This window comes from Nuphar pumila, chromosome 6 (assembly GCF_984573655.1).
Source record: "Nuphar pumila chromosome 6, dmNupPumi1.hap1.1, whole genome shotgun sequence".
In the NCBI taxonomy this organism is placed as follows: Eukaryota; Viridiplantae; Streptophyta; class Magnoliopsida; order Nymphaeales; family Nymphaeaceae; genus Nuphar; species Nuphar pumila.
In genome coordinates, this window is record NC_143254.1 from 129,574,287 (window position 1) to 129,597,500 (window position 23,214).

A 23,214-nucleotide genomic window follows, 5' to 3' on the forward strand; every position below is an offset into this window, starting at 1 on the left:
ATATAAAATCTATCTCTGAATGTACAAGGCGTAAGGAAGTGGATCAGTTAAAAGTTGGCAAACTCTAGCCAAAAAAAAAGTGATGCTCGATCTACAATTAACCAGGATGCTGTCCATGGAAACATTACACCATGCCCCCCCCCCCCCCGCCAACTATAAATAAAACAATTCAAGATAATACTGAATGTTGAAAGTAGGAAAGAATCTGTAGTCAGGATTTCCATATCTACTAACAATATCATCTGACATTCAAAATCTCCATGATATTATGCAACATTAAACAAAAGCACATTCAACCCCCAAATAGGTTCCACATATCTTTGTAACCCTCCTTGGGATTTAATTGATCCAAGTTGTCAGACTCTACATATGTGATCTACATCGTATCGGCATTTAAATCACCAAAATCCGACTTGTGTGCAAGATTTTTTTGCAATTCAAAAATCAACAGTTTACAAAACATAAGATTTTGTGATTTAAAAAATCACATTTCTTCATAAAAAAATAGGATCCACGTGTCGATTCTTTTTAAATCGGCCAAACTGAATCCATCTATAAAGTCGGATTTGGTCAAAACAGCATGAATCATAATATTTAAGAGGGTATGAAGATGGGGGATGACATAGGGGATGAGTGGACCCCACAACCACCTTTGTAAATGATCTTGCCAACGAACACAATACGAAATCCCAAAGTGGATGTTCAACTCAAACACACGTCAAATGAATATGCATGACATGCACTAGGTCCAAAATGATTAAAAAACATGTCCATGTGTTCTCAAAAAATATCTTTATATGTACAAGAAGGTTTTCTTTAATCCAGATCAAAATGCACATTTGGATCCATTTTCAAATCCATTTCGCTGGATCTGGCTTCTTCCCTACAAACCAAATACGAGTCTGGCAAATTAAGAATTATGAAATAAAGATGCACACCCAACTAATGCCCGGCCATAACAGAAAATTGAGCTCCAACTATCGAACAGACATCTTTGGCAGGAAAAACTATTATTTGTGATCTAGAAAGCTTGAAAAAGATGGAAACAAGCAATTTGTCTACCTTCTTCCCTACCAATCATTCACTCTCTTGATGGTGCCCTTCAAGTCATGAAACAATGAAGACATGCCTTCTGTTCTACCTTCTTCGTTTGGTAATTAATTTTCCTTGATCTATATACCATGAACCATATCTAGAGGTGGTTGTACAACAATGGAATTGCCCAACCGATTGAGAAGCACAGCACATCTTTACACGTGCATTTTTTTAGGGTTCCATGAAAATGATGCCAGGAACAAAAAAACCAATCACATGTTCAAGGCTGTCTTTTCCTTGAAAATCAGGCTGCATACAGCATTCTTTCACTTGGCACTCTGACAAAAACAAATGAACGCATTAGCAGTTAGGAAAAAGAATGAAGCTAAACATGTTATGATTTTTCACTCAGCAGAGCAGCTGCATTTAGGGCTGATAAATGAACCGAGCAGCTCGTGACTCGGCTTGGTTTGACTCATCACAAACTCGTTCATGATCGGTTCATATAGATGGTAAGCCGAGCCACGAGTAGCTCGTTTAGCTTAAACGAGTCGAGACCAAACACAGGGTGTTCGGCTCAGCTCAAGAGAGCTCATATAGATAAAAAATTAATTTTTTATGTATAATATATTGAGTGTAATATATAAAAAGAATAATGCATAATATATATATATATATAAAGAGAAGGGTGAATGAAAATATATAAACATAAAATATGAACTATTAAGTGTAATATATAAAAATATGTATTCCATGTATAAATAAGATGGAATGCTTTTACACAAGCCAGCTCGTGTTCGGCATGTCTCATTCAGGGACTCGACTAAAAATGAACACGAGCTCAATCCACTGGTAAACAAGCCGAGCCCAAACATGCCTTGTTCGGTTCGTTCGGCTCGTTTACTAGCCCTAGCTGCATTCCAATCTGTCACACAAATACTCTATTTTAGTTTAATGAAAAACTCCACAAAGTAATCATGTCCCTATTTTGCATCCATGTGACAGATTATAATGCGGACCAAGAACATACAGCATGAACCTCTGAAGGTTTTCTTCAACCAGACAGGAATTTGGAAGTACTATTCCTCCCAATTGAGCTGGCTCATGAAGAGATCTAAGTGGTCATGGGAATGGTTCTGAGTGGCAAAGCAATAAAAGAATCTCCTGAATCCAGAAAACTCGCCTAGACATACATTTGAATCGCCTTTATCTTGTAATAATTTCCTTTTAATTACAATAATAACTAAAAACTACAGCATGTGAAAAATCAGGCTACTTGAATGTTACCTGTTCAAACTGTAATGTATTTCGCCCAAGTAAACAATCCCAGTGTCTCTTGAAACCCTCATATGCCTTTAAACATGGAAGAACCTGGAGTGTGATGTTCTCTTCATCAACAATCTCTGTTACTAACCCCAACCTAAGCAAGGTTTCCATAGCTTCGTCAATAGGCATTTCCACCTATATGAAACCAGAAGATTGATCATTCACATTCTCAAGCTTCAAGGAGATGCAGTTGAACACACTAATTCATACCTTTTCCTTGAACTTTTCATACATAAATCTTTCACACATGTCAGCAACTTTTTTCCTACAGGGAACCTAAATCAACAGCGGATGGTTAAGCAGCAGAAGACAAACATATGCAAGGAAAAGCAATACTGTATAATAGAAAGACATAGCCTTTCAGACATTAAGTGTTCAACAGCACACGCACACACACTTGTACATGCATATGGGCTGGTTTACTGGAGCTCTGAACCATTTTCAACCTAAGTTGACTGAGAGCATTGAACAACTATGGAAATGATTTCATTCTTTTCTCTTCCAATTAATGTGATGCAACATGCGTAAGTAAAAATGATCAAACCGTAGCCTGTTGAGGCTAAACCAGCCAATTTGTTTTGGCTTATTATCCGGCACAAATTTATAACAGGAACAACATAAATACCGAATGATTTCTTTGGGCATCAAAGAGAAGTTTCTGGGATCAGCTAGGAGAGGAAATGAGAGGAAGACACTACTACTACAAAAATGTTGAACCAATGGTTATTAAGAACCTGACTTTATAGCACTTGAAAATGAGCATAGTAGTCATAGTATGTGTTCATTGGTGCTTTCAGAATCTTCACTGATTCAGGGGGATGCGGTTGGAGGGGAATGTGGGGAATATGCTAGCACTACAAAGTATTGAACCAGATGATACAAAGAATATGATAGCGATTGAGAATGAGCATAGTCGCCCTATTATGAGTCTATTGGTTCTTGCAGAATCTTCACTGATTCACAGGTGATTATATTATATAAGTAAAAAAGAAAACCTGATGTTTTTCCAGCTGTAGTAGGTGCGCATATGCCAAAATTGCTTCTTTAAACTGCAGGAGACAGAAATATTGCAACATTCCAAATTAGTGCACTAAAAAGATTGAAAAACAAGCAAAATTTGTTCATTGAACATCACATATCTCACCTGTTGCTGCTCAGATGCATCGAGAAGAAAATAAACAGTGCCAAAACCACTTGCTAGGGTTTTTTCATAGAGTGTCTTGTTTACCAAAAGCTGTAAAAAAGCAAACAAACAAAACATATCACTCAAGATTACAATTAACACATTGAGCAAATATATGAAACTACATCAATGAAGGGTCACTGCAATTCTTAGAGTCTTAGAGTGAGACATTATCTAGCAACTTAGTTGCCACAAAGTTGAATAAAGCAAAGAGTTTTTTCATAATCATCCCTACCTTATGGATGATATCCAAAAACATCAATATCTTATTTGATTTTCCAAAATCGCCCTCAAATTTCAAAATGTTAGGACAAAAACACTCTTTCGTCATGTGACGTCTAGCTACCTTAAGGATGGTTTTGCATGGTTGGAAAAATGGGAGGGATGATTTTGGAAAATGGGACAAGGATGGTTTTGGGTTTGCCTTATAAGGAAAGGACGGTTATGGAAAAAACTCTAATAAAAATGGGACATAATGATAGGATTTGCTAGAATGATGACCACTTTGACATGAAATATCTAAACCCGCTTTGAGTACTGACCAATATCTTGTGGCCTGAGGAATTCCAACTCTTCCAAACAGGGGATCAAGTATTTGTAAAACATCCCTCGACTCCCTCAAAATTAAATGTACTAACAGACCAACTTTTTCGATAGTGTAGAAACTCTTGGAATGGGACAGGAATTGATTGTGCATGGAAAGATAAACCACTTATGTAGTCTCCCGCTTTTAAATCAATGTAAATTATTGAAAATGTAACCAGCAAGAGGCCTGCCTAACCCCAGCTTACAGATCAATAAAAAAAAAAGAGAAAAAACATTGCAGTTGTCCGAAAATAGTAAGTTAAAAAGAACTGCACATGGAAAGAAACTGCAGAAAAAAGAAAGGATTTTTTCTAATTGTTCTAACAAAGAATTCTAACATGACAAAAGAAGAACATTGTGTTTAATCACATTTGCAGTTTCTTGAAGCATGTAAGACAAATATTGAAATGAAATGGTGGTCTTCCACGAATGCACTTGAATCACTCAAAAGAAGTGTCTAAAAGACACTTTAGACAAGACCCACAAAAGGGTATAAATGGAATAACATAAAAAGAAATAATAAAACTTTATTAATAACAAGAAAATGCTTAACAAGCATTGAAAGTATTTTTACATAAGGGGATGCACGCCTATTTATACAAGTGAGAAGGGGTTAGAGGAGAGCTCTTAAGGAGCTCTCCTTGTAGCCGTTGGACTAGATCCAACGACTATGCATATGGTCAAGTTCCAATTGGAACTTGACCAATTGTTATTATCTAGTTTCATGAGAACTAGATAATAAATAAATAAAAAGAAAATGAAAGGAAAAAAAAATTATATTTACAACAATATACATAATAATAATATATAAATATATTATTATTATATATGTATTTTACATTTTAACCTATGTCACATGTGTGATGGTGCTGGTGCGGGTGCGGGGGCGGGAATGCAGCACTTTAAAAAAACATGGGTGCGGGGGTGCGGCAAAAAAATCGGACCCGGGTCGGATTTGGATCCGACCCAGATCCAAAGCCAATAAAACATACCCTGCGTGCTTATTTAAAGCATGCAGGGCAGGGTTTCTCGAAGTGTGCAGAGGGGACAGATGTGGTGAACAGCCGCAGCAGCAGACATTGATAAAAACAAAAGCCTTGGGCTACACTTTCTCGAAGTGTGATTATCATATCACGAGTTCTCCAAGGAGAACGAGAGGAAGATCTTCTGCCTCGACTGCGTCACCACCATCTGCCCTCATTGCCTCTCCCAGCACCGCTCCCACTGTCTCCTTCCTTTTGCACTTAATTTCGAGCTAATTGTCTTCTTTGAAACTTATCAGGTGTGGCGATACGTCTACCACGACGTCATCCAGTTGGAGGATCTCGAGAAATTGATTGACTGCGACTTCGTTCAGGTGGGTATGTCTGCCTCTAAAAAAATCCAAATTTTCCTTCCTTCTGAACCTCCCCACATTGCTCACTCTCTCTCCTCGCTCGCCTTCTCCCCCCGCGGCAGGCTCCCTCTCTCCCGTTCATTTTTCGGCCACCTGACGCTGGCAAGCCCCACCTCCAACGAGCCTTGGATTTTCGGCCACCCGACGCCGGTCCTTCCTGTGCCAGCGATGCGACCTCTGGCCCCCTTTCAGGTGAGCTCCCTCTCGCCTCTCTATTTCCTCGTTGTCTTCTTCTTCTTCTTCAGGCGAGACTCCCTCGATGGGGTTTCTTTTTTTTTACATATTGGGTTGACCGCACCAGGTGCCGCACTTGCATGCACACTCGCATTGCGTTGATGTGGGTGCGGCACCTGGTTAGCCGAATTCCTGTGACATAGATTTTAACACTCCCCCACAAACTTACGGTACAATGAGCGAAAGTTTGTCTAAGAGAAAGTGAAATCTGGGAGCCGCGAGAGATTTGGTGAAGAAGTCTGTTAATTGATATTCTGATGTGACATATGGCAGATCAATGGTTTCATGTAAGTATTCTTCTCTGACATAGTGACAATCCATCTCGATGTATTTGGTGCGCTCATAGAAAATCCGATTGCTTGCAATGTAGATTGTCACAACACATTCGTGAGGCTTGTGTTGCTTCAGCTCCCATGTCAGCAAGCAATCGCCTGAGCCAAACAACTTTCATTGTGATGGTTGTCATGACTCTATATTCAGCTTCAGTAGAGGAAAGAGAGACTTTCTGTTGCTTCTTGCACCTCCACGATATTAAAGATTCACCTAAAAACACACAAAACAAGTGGTTGAGTGTTTATTATTAGGATCACCTTCCGAGTTAGTATCAGTATAAGCAATTAAATCTAATGATGATGCAGACAAGAAGAAGCCTCGTGAGAGATAACTCTTTAAATATCTAATAATACGTAAAACAGCTCCCATGTGAACAGAAGTGGGAGCATGTTGAAATTGACTAGCTGTGTGTATAACATGTGTTATGTCTAGCCTAATGATAGAGAGATAGGAAAGTGCTCCAACAAGCTGTCTGAACGGGGTAGGATCATCAAGAAGCTCTCCAACATCAGTTTTCATTTTAACATTGACCACTTCTGGAGTGTCCACTTTATTATCGTCTATAATGCCAAACATGAAAACAATATCAAAAGCAAATTTAAATTGAGAGATCAAATACCCACGAAGAAAATAAGCAACTTCAATTCTTAAAAAATATTTTAATAATCCTAAGTCACATTTCAAAATGAGTTTTAAGAAGAGTTTTGATATCGGCAATTCCCTGTTTGTCGCCTCCGGTGATGATCATATCATCCACATAAAGGAGAAGAATGATGATACCTGCATCAGATTTTTTAATAAACAAAGCAGTGTTAGTCAAACAAGATTGAAATCCAATATCAATCATAACATGACTAAATCAGTCGTACCAAGCTTTTGGTTCATGTTTAAGGCCATAAAAGGCCTTCTCAAGACTGTAGAAAGATGCACCGAACCCTAGGTAGAGAGAGAAGAGAGAGAGAGAGACGACTGCACAGGGAGAGAAAACTCGTTAACTTATTATTAGGGCCTCTCTCTATGTTAAATAGAGAGATGCTTAAAAGAATAATTACAACTAAGCCCATTATGAAAACATAATTTCAAATAGCATCTAATCTGAAAAAGCTTCACTTAAAACCACCTATTCTCAACACTCCCCCTCAAGCTGGAGCATAGATATCAATCATGCTCAGCTTGTCACAACATTTTGAGAAATTTGGTCTAGCAAGAGGTTTTATAAACATATCTGCAACTTGGTCTTCCGACTTTAGATATTTGGTAGTGATATGACCAGCTTGAACCATATCCCTTATATAGTGGCAATCAACCTCAATGTGCTTTGTTCTCTCATGAAATACAGGATTGTTCGCTATATATGTTGCAGCTTTGTTATCGCACATCATGGTCATGGGAGAGAAAACCTTCACCTGAAGATCATGAAGAACAGTACGAACCCACATCAATTCAGCAGTTGTTTGGGCCATAGCCCGATATTCTGATTCTGCACTCGACCTAGAAACCACATTTTGTTTCTTACTTCTCCAAGAAATCAAGTTGTCTCCCAGAAACACACAGAATCCTGTGGTAGATTTTCTATCCACTAGAGATCCTGCATAGTCAGCATCAGAATAGGCCACTATCTCCAGAATTACACGTTTCCTGAACAATAACCCCTTTCCAGGAGAAGATTTTAGATATCTGAGAATCATAATAGTTGCATTCCAGTGTACCTCAGTTGGTTTGTCCATAAATTGGCTAACTTTGCTTACTGCTAAAGCAATATCCGGCCTGGTCACAGTTACATACAGTAGCTTCCCTACTAGGGAGCGATAGCTTTTGCTATCAACCGGTTTTGACCCTTCTTCAAACAACTGAACTTTATGGTCCATGGGAATATTTGCTGGTTTAGCTCCCAATATTCCTGTTTCCTTTAATAAGTCAAGAACATACTTCCGTTGAGACAAAATCATCCCTTCACGGCTCCTGTCAACTTTTATACCCAGAAAATACCTGAGTGAACCAAGGTCTTTTGTAACAAAGTGTTTTTGAAGATGAGCCTTTGTGGCTTCAATAGCTTTCACATCAACTCCTGTAAGAATGATGTCATCCACATATACCACCATAACAACTATGCCAGAGCTAGTTTTCTTTATAAATAGTGTATGATCAGTTGCTGACCTATTAAAGCCAAAGTGTGACATCACTTCAAACGACTTTTGAAACCATGCACGAGGACTTTGTTTCAAGCCATAAATCGCCTTTCTCAATCTACACACCTTCTGACACTCCACCTTAACCTCGAATCCTGGAGGTTGTTGCATGTAAACGGTCTCAGATAAATCCCCATATAGAAATGCATTTTTCACATCTAATTGGTACAAGCTCCAACCATGTTGAACAACTACTGAGAGAACAAGACGAATGGTACCCATCCGTGCAACAGGAGAAAAGGTTTCAAAGAAATCAATACCATATGTCTGAGTATACCCTTTGGCTACTAATCTGGCCTTGTACCTTTCAATAGAACCATCAAATTTGTACTTTATTGTATATACCCATTTACACCCAACAATGTTGGCATCTGCTGGGGAATCAACTAGATCCCATGTATGCTGAGATATTAAAGCATCCATTTCTTCTTGCATAGCCAGCTTCCAGCGATTATCAAGCTCTGCCTGCTGATAGTTCAGAGGAATAGTTTCAACAGATAAGGCTGAAATAAAAGACTTCATCAAATTTCTAATTCTAGCATCGGAGACAAAATGAGATATGGGATATAAGGTACATTGTCGTGTCCCCTTTCGTAGAGCAATGGGCCTGTTATCATCATCATGAAGATCACTATTGTCAGTAGAACTTATCTCAGGAGAAGAAGAAGATGAAGGCTCTTGCGGAGGTGGAGCTCTACGCACATATACCAATGGAGGATTATTAAATCTGGAAGAGGATGAAGTTTGGTTCGGGAATGAGGGCATAGATTACAAAGGAAAATGAGGTATAGGTAATGGAAAAGACTCAACTGGATCAACCTGCAGTGGGAAACCGAAAATGGAGTAATATGGAGTGGATTCCAAGAAAGATATATCTGCACTGACATACTCTCGGCGAGAAATAGGATCATAACATCGATATCCCTTTTGATTTTTAGGATAACCTATAAATATGCATTTTGTAGCTTAAGCAGCTAAATTATCACGGTCAGGGCCAAGTTTGTGTACAAAACAAACACATCCAAATATTTTTGGTGAGAAAGAAAAGAGTGGGGCATTAGGTTTAAGAATATATAATGGAATTTGATCACCCACAGAAGACGAAGGCATGCGGTTGATCAGATAGCAAGCACCCCAGTATAACGCAGGAACATTGGATTGAATCATAATGGTCCTGGCAACATCAAACAAGTGTCGATGTTTTCGCTCAGCCACCCCATTTTGTTGAGATGAATAGGCACAGGAAGTTTGGGGTTGGATGCCATGATCTTGGTAAAATTGTAACAGACCTTTTGATTTAAACTCGAGAGCATTATCAGTGCGAACAATCTTGACAATAGATTCAAACTGAGTTTTTATTTCAAGAATTAAGGATTTGATAATACTTGGACCTTCAGATCGTTCCTTTATTAAAAACACCCATGACAACTTAGAGAAATCATCAACAATAACTAGATAGTATCGACACTGAGTCTTAGTAGGAATCTTACTAGGACCCCATACATCTGCATAAAAAAGTTCAAAGACTTTATTACTGGACTGACTCTGACTCGAAGGGAACGAACTTCGATGATGCTTGCCCAGCTGACATGCTTCACACTGAAAAGATGTGGTGGAAGGAATCTGAGGAAAGACCGAACGAAGCTTTGACAATGAAGGATGACCAAGATGACGATGCCACTGAACAGGACTGAATGAATGTTCCACTGCAGCATGAACAGTACCCATTGGATGATGTAGGTAGTAAACTCCCTTTTCTTCATAGCCTCTACCAATCTTCTTCCCCGTGAGCAAATCCTGAAAATGACAACCCATCGGATCAAATATTACTCTACAGTTTTGTTCTTTTATAATGCAACTAACAGAGAGTAAACTTTGAGGAAATTTTGGAGCATGAAGAACATTTTGCAACTGTAACGAGGAAGATATAGAAATATTTCCCTGACCAACAACCGAGGAGGAGCTCCCATCGGCTAATGAGACTCCAAGCTAAGCATTAATATCCTTTAGATCTGAAAAAAGAGGTGAATTTCCACACAAATGTCTGGATGCACCAGAGTCAATAATCCACTTACTGTCAGTTGGATGAAGATGATTTCCGGTTGAATAGGCAACCCCAGCTACAAGAGGAGTGGAACTCAAAGGACGAAGAGCTATCAGCTCATCATATTCAACACGATTGAGGGTGATACTACTGTCACTTGCAGAGATATTTTCCTGTGCCTTTGTTGCCTCGAGAGTAGTAACATTTGCTTTAGGGGCATATGACTTTGATGAAGAAGAGATTGGTCGGCCATGCTTATCCCAGCAACGATCTTCTAAATATCCATATTTTCCACAAAATGTACATTGAAGCTTTCCTCTGCCTCCCATACCTCATCCTCTGCTGTTCTGAAGATTTTCACGCCCATAACCAGATGAGACAACTAGAGCAGATGACTGAGTCACAGGCTGAGATTGTGGAAGAGAGATCGCAAGTCTACTAAGACGATTATATGCCTCAGCAAGAGTAGGTACATCTGAACCAGTCAACATTTGGACTTTTGCAACAGAGAATTCTGAAGATAAACCTGTAAGAAACCGAGCAACCATAGTTTGTTCTTGATGATCTTTTTGTTTCGAACAACAGAGGGGTCTGTGAGCATTAAGTCTTTCAAAGGCAGCTTTGACGGAGGCATAGTACTGGGCCAAGGTTTGATCTCCCTGCTGTAAATTATATATTTCCTATTCAACTTGTAGGATACGACTCACATTAGTCTCTTGTGAGTACGTATCTCGAAGATTGTCCCACATTTGTTTGGCTGTATTATAGTAAATTAAACCATCTGCAATATGGGGTTCGACACTATTCATAATCCATGACATAACTATGTCATTATCTTCATCTCAGGTAACATATTTTCCCACTTTTTCAGTGGGTTTGTCTTCCAACAAGATATGTTTTCTGCGATGTCCAGATACCGACATCATAAAAGTTCTGGACCACCAGGCATAGTCAGTTTCATTCAACCTTACAGACGAGCCATACGAAAAGGGATTGGAAAATGCCTTATACTCTCCAATATTTTCCAATTTGGAATCACATTTCGAAGTTTCAGCCATACTTCTTTTCAGCAAAAAAAAAAACTGGACAGACTCCAATCAACACAGGAAAAACGTGTGTTACACTCACACACCAACCAATATGACAATCAACAGTTGTTCACACACAAAAAAAACACCACGACAGTAAGGAATAGCAGCCCACAACACGAGTACTTTCCTAGCACAGTAGGAAATCTAGCCTGCAGTTTCCACGACAGTAGTGAACAGCAGCCCACAAACATGAAAAATAGTTTTAATTTTTTTTTCAGCACATCAGTGAATCACGACCAACATAACTTTGCATACGCAGAACCTATTTTTTTTCAGCACATCAGCGAATCACGACCAACATAACTCTGCATACGCAGAACCTGTTTTTCAGCACATCAGTGAATCACAACCAACATACCTCTGCATACGCAGACCCTGAATCATAACAGAGGCTGCTCCCCAAACATATACAGCTTGACAGTCAGTCATTTTTCAATCACTAGCAACACCACTACGAGTGTGATTGTTGTTTCTCCAAAAAACCAGGATGTCACGACATGAAATCACGAAACAGAAAAAAAAATTGTGGCCCAAACATCATGGAATCACGGTTGAGATAAGACTCGACACCAGGGAGTCACGGCAAGGCAAACATTCATCAGGGTATCACGGCTGAAATAAGACTCGGCACCAGGGAGTCACGGCAAGGCAAACATTCGGCACCATGGAATGAAATAAGGCTCGGAAACAGAGAATCACGACAGGAACTCACAGCAGGAAAAAAACTCGGCAACAACAAGCATCCACGACCAGCAGCACGCCCAGATCTGTCATCAGATCTTACAAAAAAAAATTAATCGCTGACCTGATTAGAAAGATATTTTCGTTGGATCGTAGTTTGATCACGATCGATCACGCTCCCACGATCGACTGTGCTTTGATCACAATCGATCACGCTCCCACGATCGACTGTGCTCTGATACCATGTAGAAAGATGCACCGAACCCTAGGTAGAGAGAGAGAGAGACGGCTGCACAGGGAAAGAAAACTCGTTAACTTATTATTAGGGCCTCTCTCTATGTTAAATAGAGAGAGGCTTAAAAGAATAATTACAACTACGCCCATTATGAAAACATAATTTCAAATAGCATCTAATCTGAAAAAACTTCACTTAAAACCACCTATTCTCAACAAAGACGAAGAGTTTTACCCTTAAGAATACTAACACCAGACGGGGCGTCCATATAAACTTCTTCCACGAGACTTTCATTCAAAAAGGCATTTTTGACATCCATTTGAAATATAGGTTATTTTCTAATAAAAGCCAAGGCAATTAGAGTTCTAACAGTGGTCATACGGGTCACAGGGGCAAAGGTTTCTTCATAGTCAATGCTATATTCTTGAGCATAACCTTTTGCCATTAGTCGGGCCTTATACATTTCCAGGGTCCCATCACTTTTGGTTTTGACTTTATAGACCCACCGACAGCCTATTGGTTTCTTTCCTAGAGGAATGTCTTGAATAAACCATGTGTTGGCCTTTTCTAATGCATTCAGTTCTGTTTTCATGGCTTCAATCCATTCTATATGATTTTTTGCCTTAGAATAGGATGAAGGTTCAACATAAGATTGTATTAATGCAATAGCTGACCTATACGTGGGTGAAAAAGATTCATAAGATACAAATTTTCCCGGGGTCTAGAGATTCTAGAAGTCCTTTTGGGGGGAACATTAGAATATTTTTCTAATACACATGGAGGGTTTTGCTCGTCGTCTCTTCGTCTTGAATATTGTAGACCAACATCCCTATAAGTTTGGTCTTCGTTATCAATATCATTGTCAAAGGTAATAGGACTTTGATCATTGTCAAAGTTACACTCAAAATCCTATTCACTAGATTTTGAAGTTAAATCAATTAAAAAGGAATATTCAGTAATATCCTTGGATTTTTCACTTTCAAAAGCACTTTATTTTTCTAAAAAAGATACATTTCTTGATACATATAACTTTCCATTTTGAAGATCAAAGCACCTATAGCCTTTTTTATTTTCAGCATATCCTAAAAAGGCACATGGGATTGCACGAGAAGAAAATTTATCATTTTTGTTTGTAAATACAAAACATTTGCAATCAAAGACTCTTAATCTAGAATAATCAGGAGATAAATTGAGAAGTTTTTCTATTGGAGATATATTTCTTAATGAACAAAATGGCATTCTATTAATGAGATAGGTGACAGTTAAAGCAGCCTCAGCCCAAAACCCTTTTATAATGTGACTTGCAATTAGTAAGGTCCTATTAGTTTCCATAATGTGCCGATGCATACGTTCGGCAAGACCATTCTATTGTGGAGTGTGTGGGCATGATCGTTGATGTGTAATGCCATATAGATTAATATAGTCTTTGAATTCTTTAGACATAAATTCTCTCCCTAAATCAGTGCAAAAAATGAAAATATTACTTTGAAATTTGTTTGTAACCATCTTATGAAATATTTGAAAGTGAGTAAAAACTTCGGATTTATGTTTAAGAAAATAAATCCAAGTGTGTCTAGAAAAATCATCAACAAAGATGACATAATACACATAACCGCCTTTAGAGATAACTGGTACAGGTCCCCAAACATTCGAATGTATTAACTCAAGAGGTTTTGTAGAGACAAAAGTTCTATTAGAAAAAAATAATATTTTCATTTTACCAAGAATGCAGTCTTTACAAGAAAAACTTTCAGAATTACAAAATTTTCCCAAATTTGGAAAGTATTGAATTTTAGACATGAGGATGGTCAAGTCTTTTGTGCCATAACTCTGTTTCTAATTTCTGAACATTTAAGAAAAATACATTCTTGGGTAATTCCAAAAACTTCATGTAATATAGTCCTCGTTCTCTATGGTCTTCCCCAATCAGCTTCTCTGACTGGCAATCCTGTATCCAACAACCATTAGAAGAGAAGGAGATATTACATTCATAATAAGATATTTGTGACACAGATAAGAGATTCAAATTTAGTTTAGGAACATATTTAACCTCTAGAATACAAAAAAAAATGGATTTTTGAAAACTTTCAAAACATCATACTCCTTTTATTTCAAGAGATGTTTATCTGTTGTAAAAACCTTCGATATACATGAGTTGTTTTTAATGCATTCGGATAGACTTTTGTCATTTGGGGTCATATAAAATGAGGCACCAGAATCTAAAAGCCAAGGGATGTTACATGGACTGGAAACAGATGCTATTGTCGCTCCAGTTGAGGCTTCAGTTGAAGAAGATACTCCTTTGAGAAGAGGTTGAAGAATCTCTATTAGTTGAGCCATAGATACAGTTGCATCTTTATCTTTTAGCTCGGTTTCAACAGATGTGGCCCTCTTTTCGTCTTTTTTTTATAATTTTGGACATTGAAGCCTATAGTGCCCCGGTTCATAACAGTGATGACAAATAACTTTTCTTTTGTCAAACTCACCACTCTGTCTTCCAAAATGAGGCAGCTTATAAGTGCGAGTATGATTTTCTGGTCTAGACACTGCTAGAACAGAATCATCATCAATTGTTGGAGTACTCTTTCTGAGTCGATTTTCCTCCATAGTAAGTTCTTAAATAGTATCCACAATAATAGAAATTTTTCCACGATGAAGAGGGGCCGATTTGGTGGATTCAAATTTCGATCTTAAACCATTCACAAATTGGTAAAAGTGTTTCATATCAAGTTGCATTTGGCGAAGCTCGATATCCCATATCTTCTCAAAGTTTGGACAACTCATTGTGATATTCACGAATGGATTTGTCTTTTTGAGTCATTGTCCGAACTTTTTCTTATAGATTGCACACATGTGCAATATCTTTAAGAGAATACATATTTTTAAGATATTCCTATACATTATCGGCATGTTCAAATTTAGCGAGGCTAGAGCATTTTTTAATGTCTACGCTATTAATAAGCCATGACATAATTTTTGCATGCCCCATCCTCCACTCTTTACATTTCTTTTCATATCAGGCTAAAGCCTTGATCTTCTCCTCTTCCGTTAGAGGAACTTCTTTATCACCTTCTTTCTTGGTGAGGGATAGTTTAGATTCCGAATCGGAACCATCCACTATTCCCCATAAACCTTTTCCCCAAATGTGGTGCTTCATAATTGAAGCCCACATTACATAATTAGTATCATTTAACTTCATGGGTATGATGGTGATCTTATTATTGTCATTCATCTTTGTGAAGAAAATAGGAGAAAAAAAAGAAAGTAGAGAGAAGGGAAGAGAGGATACAATACTATTTTGTAGCTCAAGTCCTTTCTTCAAACGAATCTTCTTATAGCCGAAAATAAAGTGATAAAACACTTTTTGGCAAGTGATAAAACACTCTTTGCCAAGTGATGAAACACTTTTTGCAAGAATAAGGTGATAACACACCTTTGCAAGTGAAGCACAGAAATCGAGGTGAAAGCTTTTCAAGATCCAAAAATTTCCTTGCTTTGATACCATGAAATGAAATGGTGGTCTTCCACGAATGCACTTGAATCACTCAAAAGAAGTGTCTAAAAGACACTTTAGACAAGACCCACAAAAGGGTATAAATGGAATAACATAAAAAGAAATAATAAAACTTTATTAATAACAAGAAAATGCTTAAAAAGCATTGAGAGTATTTTTACATGAGGGAATGCACCCCTATTTATACAAGTGAGAAGGGGTTAGAGGATAGCTCTCCTCTAACCGTTGGACTAGGCCCAATGACTATGCGTATGGTCAAGTTCCAATTGGAACTAGACCAATAGTTATTATCTAGTTCCATGAGAACTAAATAATAAATAAATAAAAAGAAAATGAAAGAAAAAAATAAAAATTATATTTACAAAAATATATATAATAATAATATATAAATATATTATTATAATTATATACATGTATTTTACATTTTAACAATTATATGCTACAGGATGAAGAGTAAACTCATGCTTAAAATGACCAAAGTGACAAGTGGATATTGCAGTCGCAGCTTCTACTTTGTAATGCCAAAAGCTCAAAATTTTATCATTTACAGGTCCAAGTTCATAACAAGAAAAGAAGAAATTCATTCACATGTACAACCATTATTATGGCATAATAAAAATTCAAAAATGAACTTCTGTAACATTGGATATGGAAAGGCATACACCAAAGCCCTCGTAATCACTGGCTCCAGTCCAGATGAAAGTGAGACAATAGTTCTCATCGAAGACCTCTAAAACACTATCAAAAATGTCAGAAACCATGCAAACACAAAAAAAAAATGGAGTGGATATAGGGTTGAAAACAGGTCGTGTAATAACCCGTAAAAAAAAAAAAAAGGTTAGGATTCGGGTCGGATCCGGACCCGGACCCAATTGAGGCACCGCCTCCCTCGTGCCTTTCTTTTGTCAGCAGGGGCATAGGCCCCTGCCTTTCGTTTGCCAGCAGGGGCCTATGGCCCCTGCCTTTCTTTTGTCAGCAGGGGCATAGGCCCCTGCCTTTCGGTTGCCAGCAGGGGCCATCGGCCCCTGCCTTTCTGTGTGCCAGCAGGGGCCCTTGGCCCCTGCCTTTTTGTTTGCTAACAGGGGCCATCGGCCCCTGCCTTTTTGTTTGCCAGCAGGGGCCGATCCCCCCTACCCCTTTGTGCGCGAGCCTATACCCTTGGTCGACAGACCCGGGGAATCTTTGCAAGCTACATCGTAATGGGGACAGATCATTACAAATGTTGATCTCCAGCGAGGAATTTCTAGTGAACGTGAGTCATCTGCTCACATTGACTACATCCCTCTTTGGGCGGCAAGGCTCATTTGGCCCTGCCCCATCTTTTTTTTTGAGTCATTTGGGACGGTTGGTCCCAGCTCTATGTATTGGAGAAGTTGAGTCTTTGCCTTGCTTTTGCTTTTGTCTGGGCTTGCATGTTAATATCGCATATTTGCAGCTACGACGGATCTCACTCGCGCTCCGCGACCCGAGCCGTCAATTGTGTACGTCCGCAGACGTCAGCAAGCTCGTAACCCTCCAAGGTAGGGGAAGATTGTACGGAAGACTTGGATAATTGAATTAAGTTCAATTAAACTAAAAAATGATCAATAAATGAATATATATATATATATATTTATACGAGTATGCACTTAACTCAAGGACGCGGTTTCGCGATCCTTGCCCTTTTCCTTATGTCAGTCTATCATTGCCATCGTGTATCACGTCGAGATCTCGTGTTGCATTCTTGCTTATGGTTTGTATGTGCCGTCACGCATCGTGGCGAGGTTCAGCGTTGCACTTCTGCTTACCGCCTTTACCTTGTCGTCGCGTTTTGCGCCAAGACTCTTGTTTTTGTATGTATTATTACTGATTTGCTATTGCAGATGCCGCGCAGGTATTTGCTCTTTGCATATGCCTTAAAGGCAACCTCAGGCATTCACCTCTCTCTCTCTCGCGCGACGAGAGTTGAGATAGGAGCTAGCGTAACATCTGTTAAAATGTAAAACTGTACATATATGTATATATAATAATATTATATTATTATATATATATAAATACATTTTTAATTTCTTTCTTTTCTGTATTTTTTTTCCTTTATTTTTATTTTTTGTCTTTATGTCATCTAGTTCAGTTTGAACTAGAATGACTGTTGCTAGTCAAGTCCTGTCCAGACTTGACTAGCAATAGAGCTGTTGGACTGACACATTCCAACAGCTCTAAATAGAGCTGTTGGACTGTGCCCAACAGCTCTATTGAGTCCTCTTTCAGCTGTGTATATAAAGGGGTGCAGCCCCTCTTGTATTTCACTTCAATGCTTCTTAAGCAATTGGTTTTTCATATCAATAAAGAATACATTTTTATTTTTATTTTGTTTTCAGTTATACCCTTTTTAAGGGTTATGCTTTAGTGTCATTCTTGACACTTGCTCTTGTTAATCAAAGCTCGTGTTTCGAAGATCCCCATTTCATTTCATGGTATCAGAGCCGCGGAAGTACTAAATCTTGAGGAAAAGCTGCCTCGGTTTCCGTGCCCGTTTGCAAAAGTGTTCGCCACTTGAAGAGAAGTGTTTTATCACTTCATTGGAGAAGATTTCACATCTTGTTGTATTGTTTTTTTTTTCTTTCTTTCTCATTTTCCTTCTTGTTTCTCTTCTATCGCTATTCTTTCTCTCCTTGTAATCGATGGATGACAATGATAAAGTCACCATCATGCCTATGAAACTAAGCGATACGAACTATGTAACATGGGCTTCAATCATGAAGCACCATATATGGGGAAAAGGCTTATGGGGGATTGTGGATGGTTCCGATTCGGAACCTAAGCTATCTCTTACTAAAAAGGAGAGAGATAAAGACGTCCCTCTATCGAAAGAAGAGAAAATCAAGGCTATTGCCTCATACGAGAAGAAATGGAAAGAATGGAGAATATCTCATGCGAAGATAATGTCATGGCTTATCAATAGCGTTGACATTAAAAAATGCTCAAGTCTTGCCAAATTTGATCATGCCGATAAGGCATGGGAATACCTTAAGAATATGTATTCCCTTAAAGATATTGCACACGTGTGCAACCTCCAAGAAAAAGTTCGAATGATGACACAAGGAGACAAAACTATTCGTGAATATTACAATGGGTTGTCCGAACTTTGGGAAGAACTTTCCCTTTTAGAACCAAAGTGGCATTGTGCCGAAGACATCGAGCTTCGTCAGAAACAACTCGATGTTGAACATTTTTACCAGTTTATCACTGGATTAAGGCCGGAATTTGAAACCACTAAATCGGCCCTACTTCACCGGGGAAAAATTCCTTCTATTGTTGAAACTATTGAAGAGTTAACAATGGAAGAAAATCGTCTCCGGAAAGGTTCTTTAAAAATTGAAGATGATTCCGTTTTAGCCGTGTCTACACCAGGGAATCATGTTCGATCATATAGGCCTCCTCACTTTAACCGACAAAATGGTGACTATGATAAGAAGAAAGTTATTTGTCATCACTGTCATGAACCGGGACACTACAGGCCACAATGTCCCAAACTTAAGGAGCTGAGAGAAAAAAGAGCTGCAATTGCTGGATCGGAGCCTAAAGATCAGGATGCACCAGTTTCCCTGGCCCAACTAATGGAGATCCTTCAGCCTCTCATCAAAGGTGCCTCTTCCTCATCTGAAGCTTCAACCGGCGCAGCAGCCTCATCTTTTTCTGATTTAGGTAAAATTTCTTGGCTTCTTGACTCTGGTGCATCTTTTCATATGACCCCAAATAATCAAAGTCTATCCAAATGTGTTAAAAATAAAACAAGTGTGTCAAAGGTCTTTACTGCTGATGGGACTTCTCTTGAAATAGAAGGAATAGGAGATTTTGAAAAAATTTATAAAACAAAAAAAAAAATTATTCCAGAAATTAGACATGTTCCCAAATTAAATTTAAATCTTTTATCTGTATCTCAAATTTCTGATTATGGGTGTAATATTTCTTTTTCTTCTCATGGTTGTTGGGTACAGGATCGCCAGTCAGGCAAGCTGATTGGGGAAGGCCATAGAGAAGGAGGACTCTATTACATGGATTTTTTGGAAATGCCGAAGAAAGCTTTTTGTTATAATATTCAAAAAAATAGAGTTGGAACTGTGGCATAAGAGACTTGGTCACCCACATATAGCCAAAATCCAACATTTTCCAAATCTAGGGAAATTTTGTAACTCTGAATCATTTGATTGTAAAGATTGTATTCTCGGCAAAATGAAAAGATTACCATTTCAGAACAGAACCTTTTTCTCTTCAAGACCACTTGAATTAATACACTCGGATGTTTGGGGTCCTGCACCAGTAATTTCTAAAGGAGGATTTGTTTACTATGTTATTTTTGTCGATGATTTCTCCCGACATACGTGGATGTACTTTCTCAAACATAAGTCTGAAGTATTTTCATACTTTCAAACTTTTCATAATATGGTTAAAAACAAATTTCAAAATGATATTACTATTTTTCGCACAGATTCAGGGAGAGAGTTTTTATCCACAGATTTTCAAAATTATCTTAAATTGCATGGCATCACACATCAAAGATCTTGTCCTTATACACCTCAACAAAATGGACTGGCAGAACGAAAACATCGCCATATTATAGAAACCACTAGAACTTTATTAATAGCAAATCAAGTCCCTAAAGACTTTTGGGCAGAAGCTGCCTTAACTGCCACCTATCTCATTAATAGGATGCCATCTTCTTCGTTACAAAATATCACTCCCATTGAAAAACTTATGAACATTTCTCCAGACTACTCTAGATTAAGAATATTTGGGTGCAAATGTTTCATATTTACTGACAAAATGATAAACTTTCCCCTCGTGCGATTCCCTGTGCCTTTTTAGGATATGTTGAAAACCAGAAAGGTTATAGATGTTTTGACTTCAAAAATAATAAACTATATGTGTCTAGAAATGTTTTCGTTCTTGAAAAGGAGAGCTTCTTTGATTTTAGAAAATTAAAAGACGTCACTGAGTACTCCTTTTTGCTAGATCTAACATCAACATCTGATGAATATGACCTTGATTGTAACTTTGATGATGATCCAAGAATTATTGATCTTAATGTTGAAAATGAAGAAGTTCATAGAGATACTAGTATTCAATATTCCAGGCGACAAGAGTCTAATACTCCATGTGCACTTGAGAAATATTCTAACATTCCAACTAGACAATCATCCCGAATCTCGAGGCCTCCAGAAAAGTTTGTATCATACGAGTCTTTCTCACCCACATATAGGGCAGTTATTGCATTAATTCACTCATATGAAGAACCATCCACATATTTTCAAGCAAAAAATGATATCAAATGGATAGAAGCCATGAAAGCTGAATTAGATGCACTTGAAAAGGCTTCTACATGGAATATTCAAGATCTTCCTCCAGGGAAGAAAACTATAGGATGTCGATGGGTTTATAAAATTAAAACCAAGAGTGATGGTACTCTTGAAAGATATAAAGCCCGTTTAGTAGCCAAAGGTTATGCCCAAGAATATGGGATTGATTATGAAGAAACCTTTGCTCCGGTGGCTCGTATGACTACTGTCTGAACCTTAATTGCCTTAGCTTCTATCAAAAAATGGTCTATTTTTCAAATGGATGTCAAAAATGCTTTTTTAAATGGAAAGCTAGTTGAAGAAGTATATATGGAACCCCCTCCTGGTCTAAGTATTCCTAAGGGTAAAGTCCTTCGCTTAGAAAAAACTCTTTATGGACTTAAACAAGCACCAAAAGCTTGGTATGATAGGTTTAGTCGTGTTATGATTGATATTGGTTTTCAATTCTGTTTAACTGACACTGCTTTGTTTATTAAGAATTCTGATGCAGGGATCATTGTGCTTCTTCTCTATGTGGATGATATGATCATCACCGGAAGCGATAAACAGGGAGTTGAAACAATCAAAACACTTCTTAAATCTCATTTTGAAATGACTGATTTGGGCTTGTTGAGATATTTTTTAGGCATTGAAGTTGCTTATTCTCCTAGAGGATATTTATTATCTCAGACTAAATTTGCTTTTGATATTGTTTTCAGGTCTGGTATTACTGATGATAAGAAAGTTGACACTCCAGAAGTTGTTAATGTTAAAATGAAGATTGATGATGGAGAACTTCTTGCAGACCCTACTCCTTACAGACAGCTTGTCGGGGCACTTTCCTATCTATCCATTACCAGACCAGATATAGCACATGTTGTTCATACAGCAAGTCAATTTCAACATGCTCCTACTTCTGTTCATATGGGAGCAGTCATGCGTATTATCAGATACATCAAGTCCTCTCTTTCACGAGGACTTTTCTTATCTTCCTCCTCTTCTCTTGATTTAATTGCATATACTGATGCTGATTGGGGAGGTGATCCCAATAACAGACACTCAACCACTGGCTTTTGTGTCTTTTTAGGGGAATCATTAATCTCGTGGAGGTGTAAAAAGCAGCAGAAGGTATCTCTCTCATCAACCGAAGCTGAATACAGAGCCATGGCAACCACGACCATGGAAGTAGTTTGGCTCCGACGACTGCTTGCTGACATGGCAGTTGAAGCAACAAAGGCTTCACAAATGTGTTGTGACAACAAAAGTGCGATCTACATTGCCAGTAACAGCACATTCCACGAACGCACCAAACACATCGAAATGGATTGTCACTACGTCAGAGAGGAATATCTACACGGGATAATTGATCTGCCATATGTCACTTCAGAATATCAGTTAGCAGACCTCTTTACAAAGCCTCTCGCTGCTCCCCGATTTCACTTTCTCTTAGACAAACTTTCGCTCATTGTACCGTAAGTTTGAGGGGGAGTGTTAAAATGTAAAACTGTACATATATGTATATATAATAATATTATATTATTATATATATATAAATACATTTTTAATTTCTTTCTTTTCTGTATTTTTTTCCTTTATTTTTATTTTTTGTCTTTATGTCATCTAGTTCAGTTTGAACTAGAATGACTGTTGCTAGTCAAGTCCTGTCCATACTTGACTCTTAATAGAGTTGTTGGACTGACACATTCCAACAGCTCTAAATAGAGCTGTTGGACTGTGCCCAACAGCTCTATTGAGTCCTCTTTCAGCTGTGTATATAAAGGGGTGCAGCCCCTCTTGTATATCACTTCAATGCTTCTTAAGCAATTGGTTTTTCATATCAATAAAGAATACATTTTTATTTTTATTTTGTTTCCAGTTATACCCTTTTTAAGGGTTATGCTTTAGTGTCATTCTTGACACTTGCTCTTGTTAATCAAAGCTCGTGTTTCGAAGATCCCCATTTCATTTCAACATCCCCGTCTAAGGAGGGGGATACCTTGCAAGGATCCTGACTCCTTGAGTATGCAGTCCTGCAGACGAGTTGGAGTTTCTG

At 38.2% G+C, this 23,214-nt stretch overlaps 1 protein-coding gene across 2 annotated transcripts in view; it reads right to left on the bottom strand.

The window, feature by feature from the left end:
- Nucleotides 1-754: 754 nt before the first annotated feature.
- Nucleotides 755-23,214, bottom strand: part of LOC149836202 (DUF3754 family protein, putative (DUF3754)) — a 111,056-nt gene continuing 88,596 nt past the window's right edge. The window contains exons 11-15 of one of the 2 annotated variants that reach the window (XM_090009057.1): nt 3,506-3,595; nt 3,357-3,410; nt 2,572-2,637; nt 2,323-2,496; nt 755-1,373 (exon numbers count right to left, since the gene is read on the bottom strand). In XM_090009057.1, coding sequence (XP_089865183.1) covers nt 1,362-1,373; nt 2,323-2,496; nt 2,572-2,637; nt 3,357-3,410; nt 3,506-3,595 — 396 coding nt within the window. In that variant the 3' untranslated portion in view covers nt 755-1,361. Of the gene's footprint in view, nt 1,374-2,322; nt 2,497-2,571; nt 2,638-3,356; nt 3,411-3,505; nt 3,596-23,214 lie in introns of those variants that run through there. The other variant, XR_016432405.1, reaches the window with a different exon arrangement.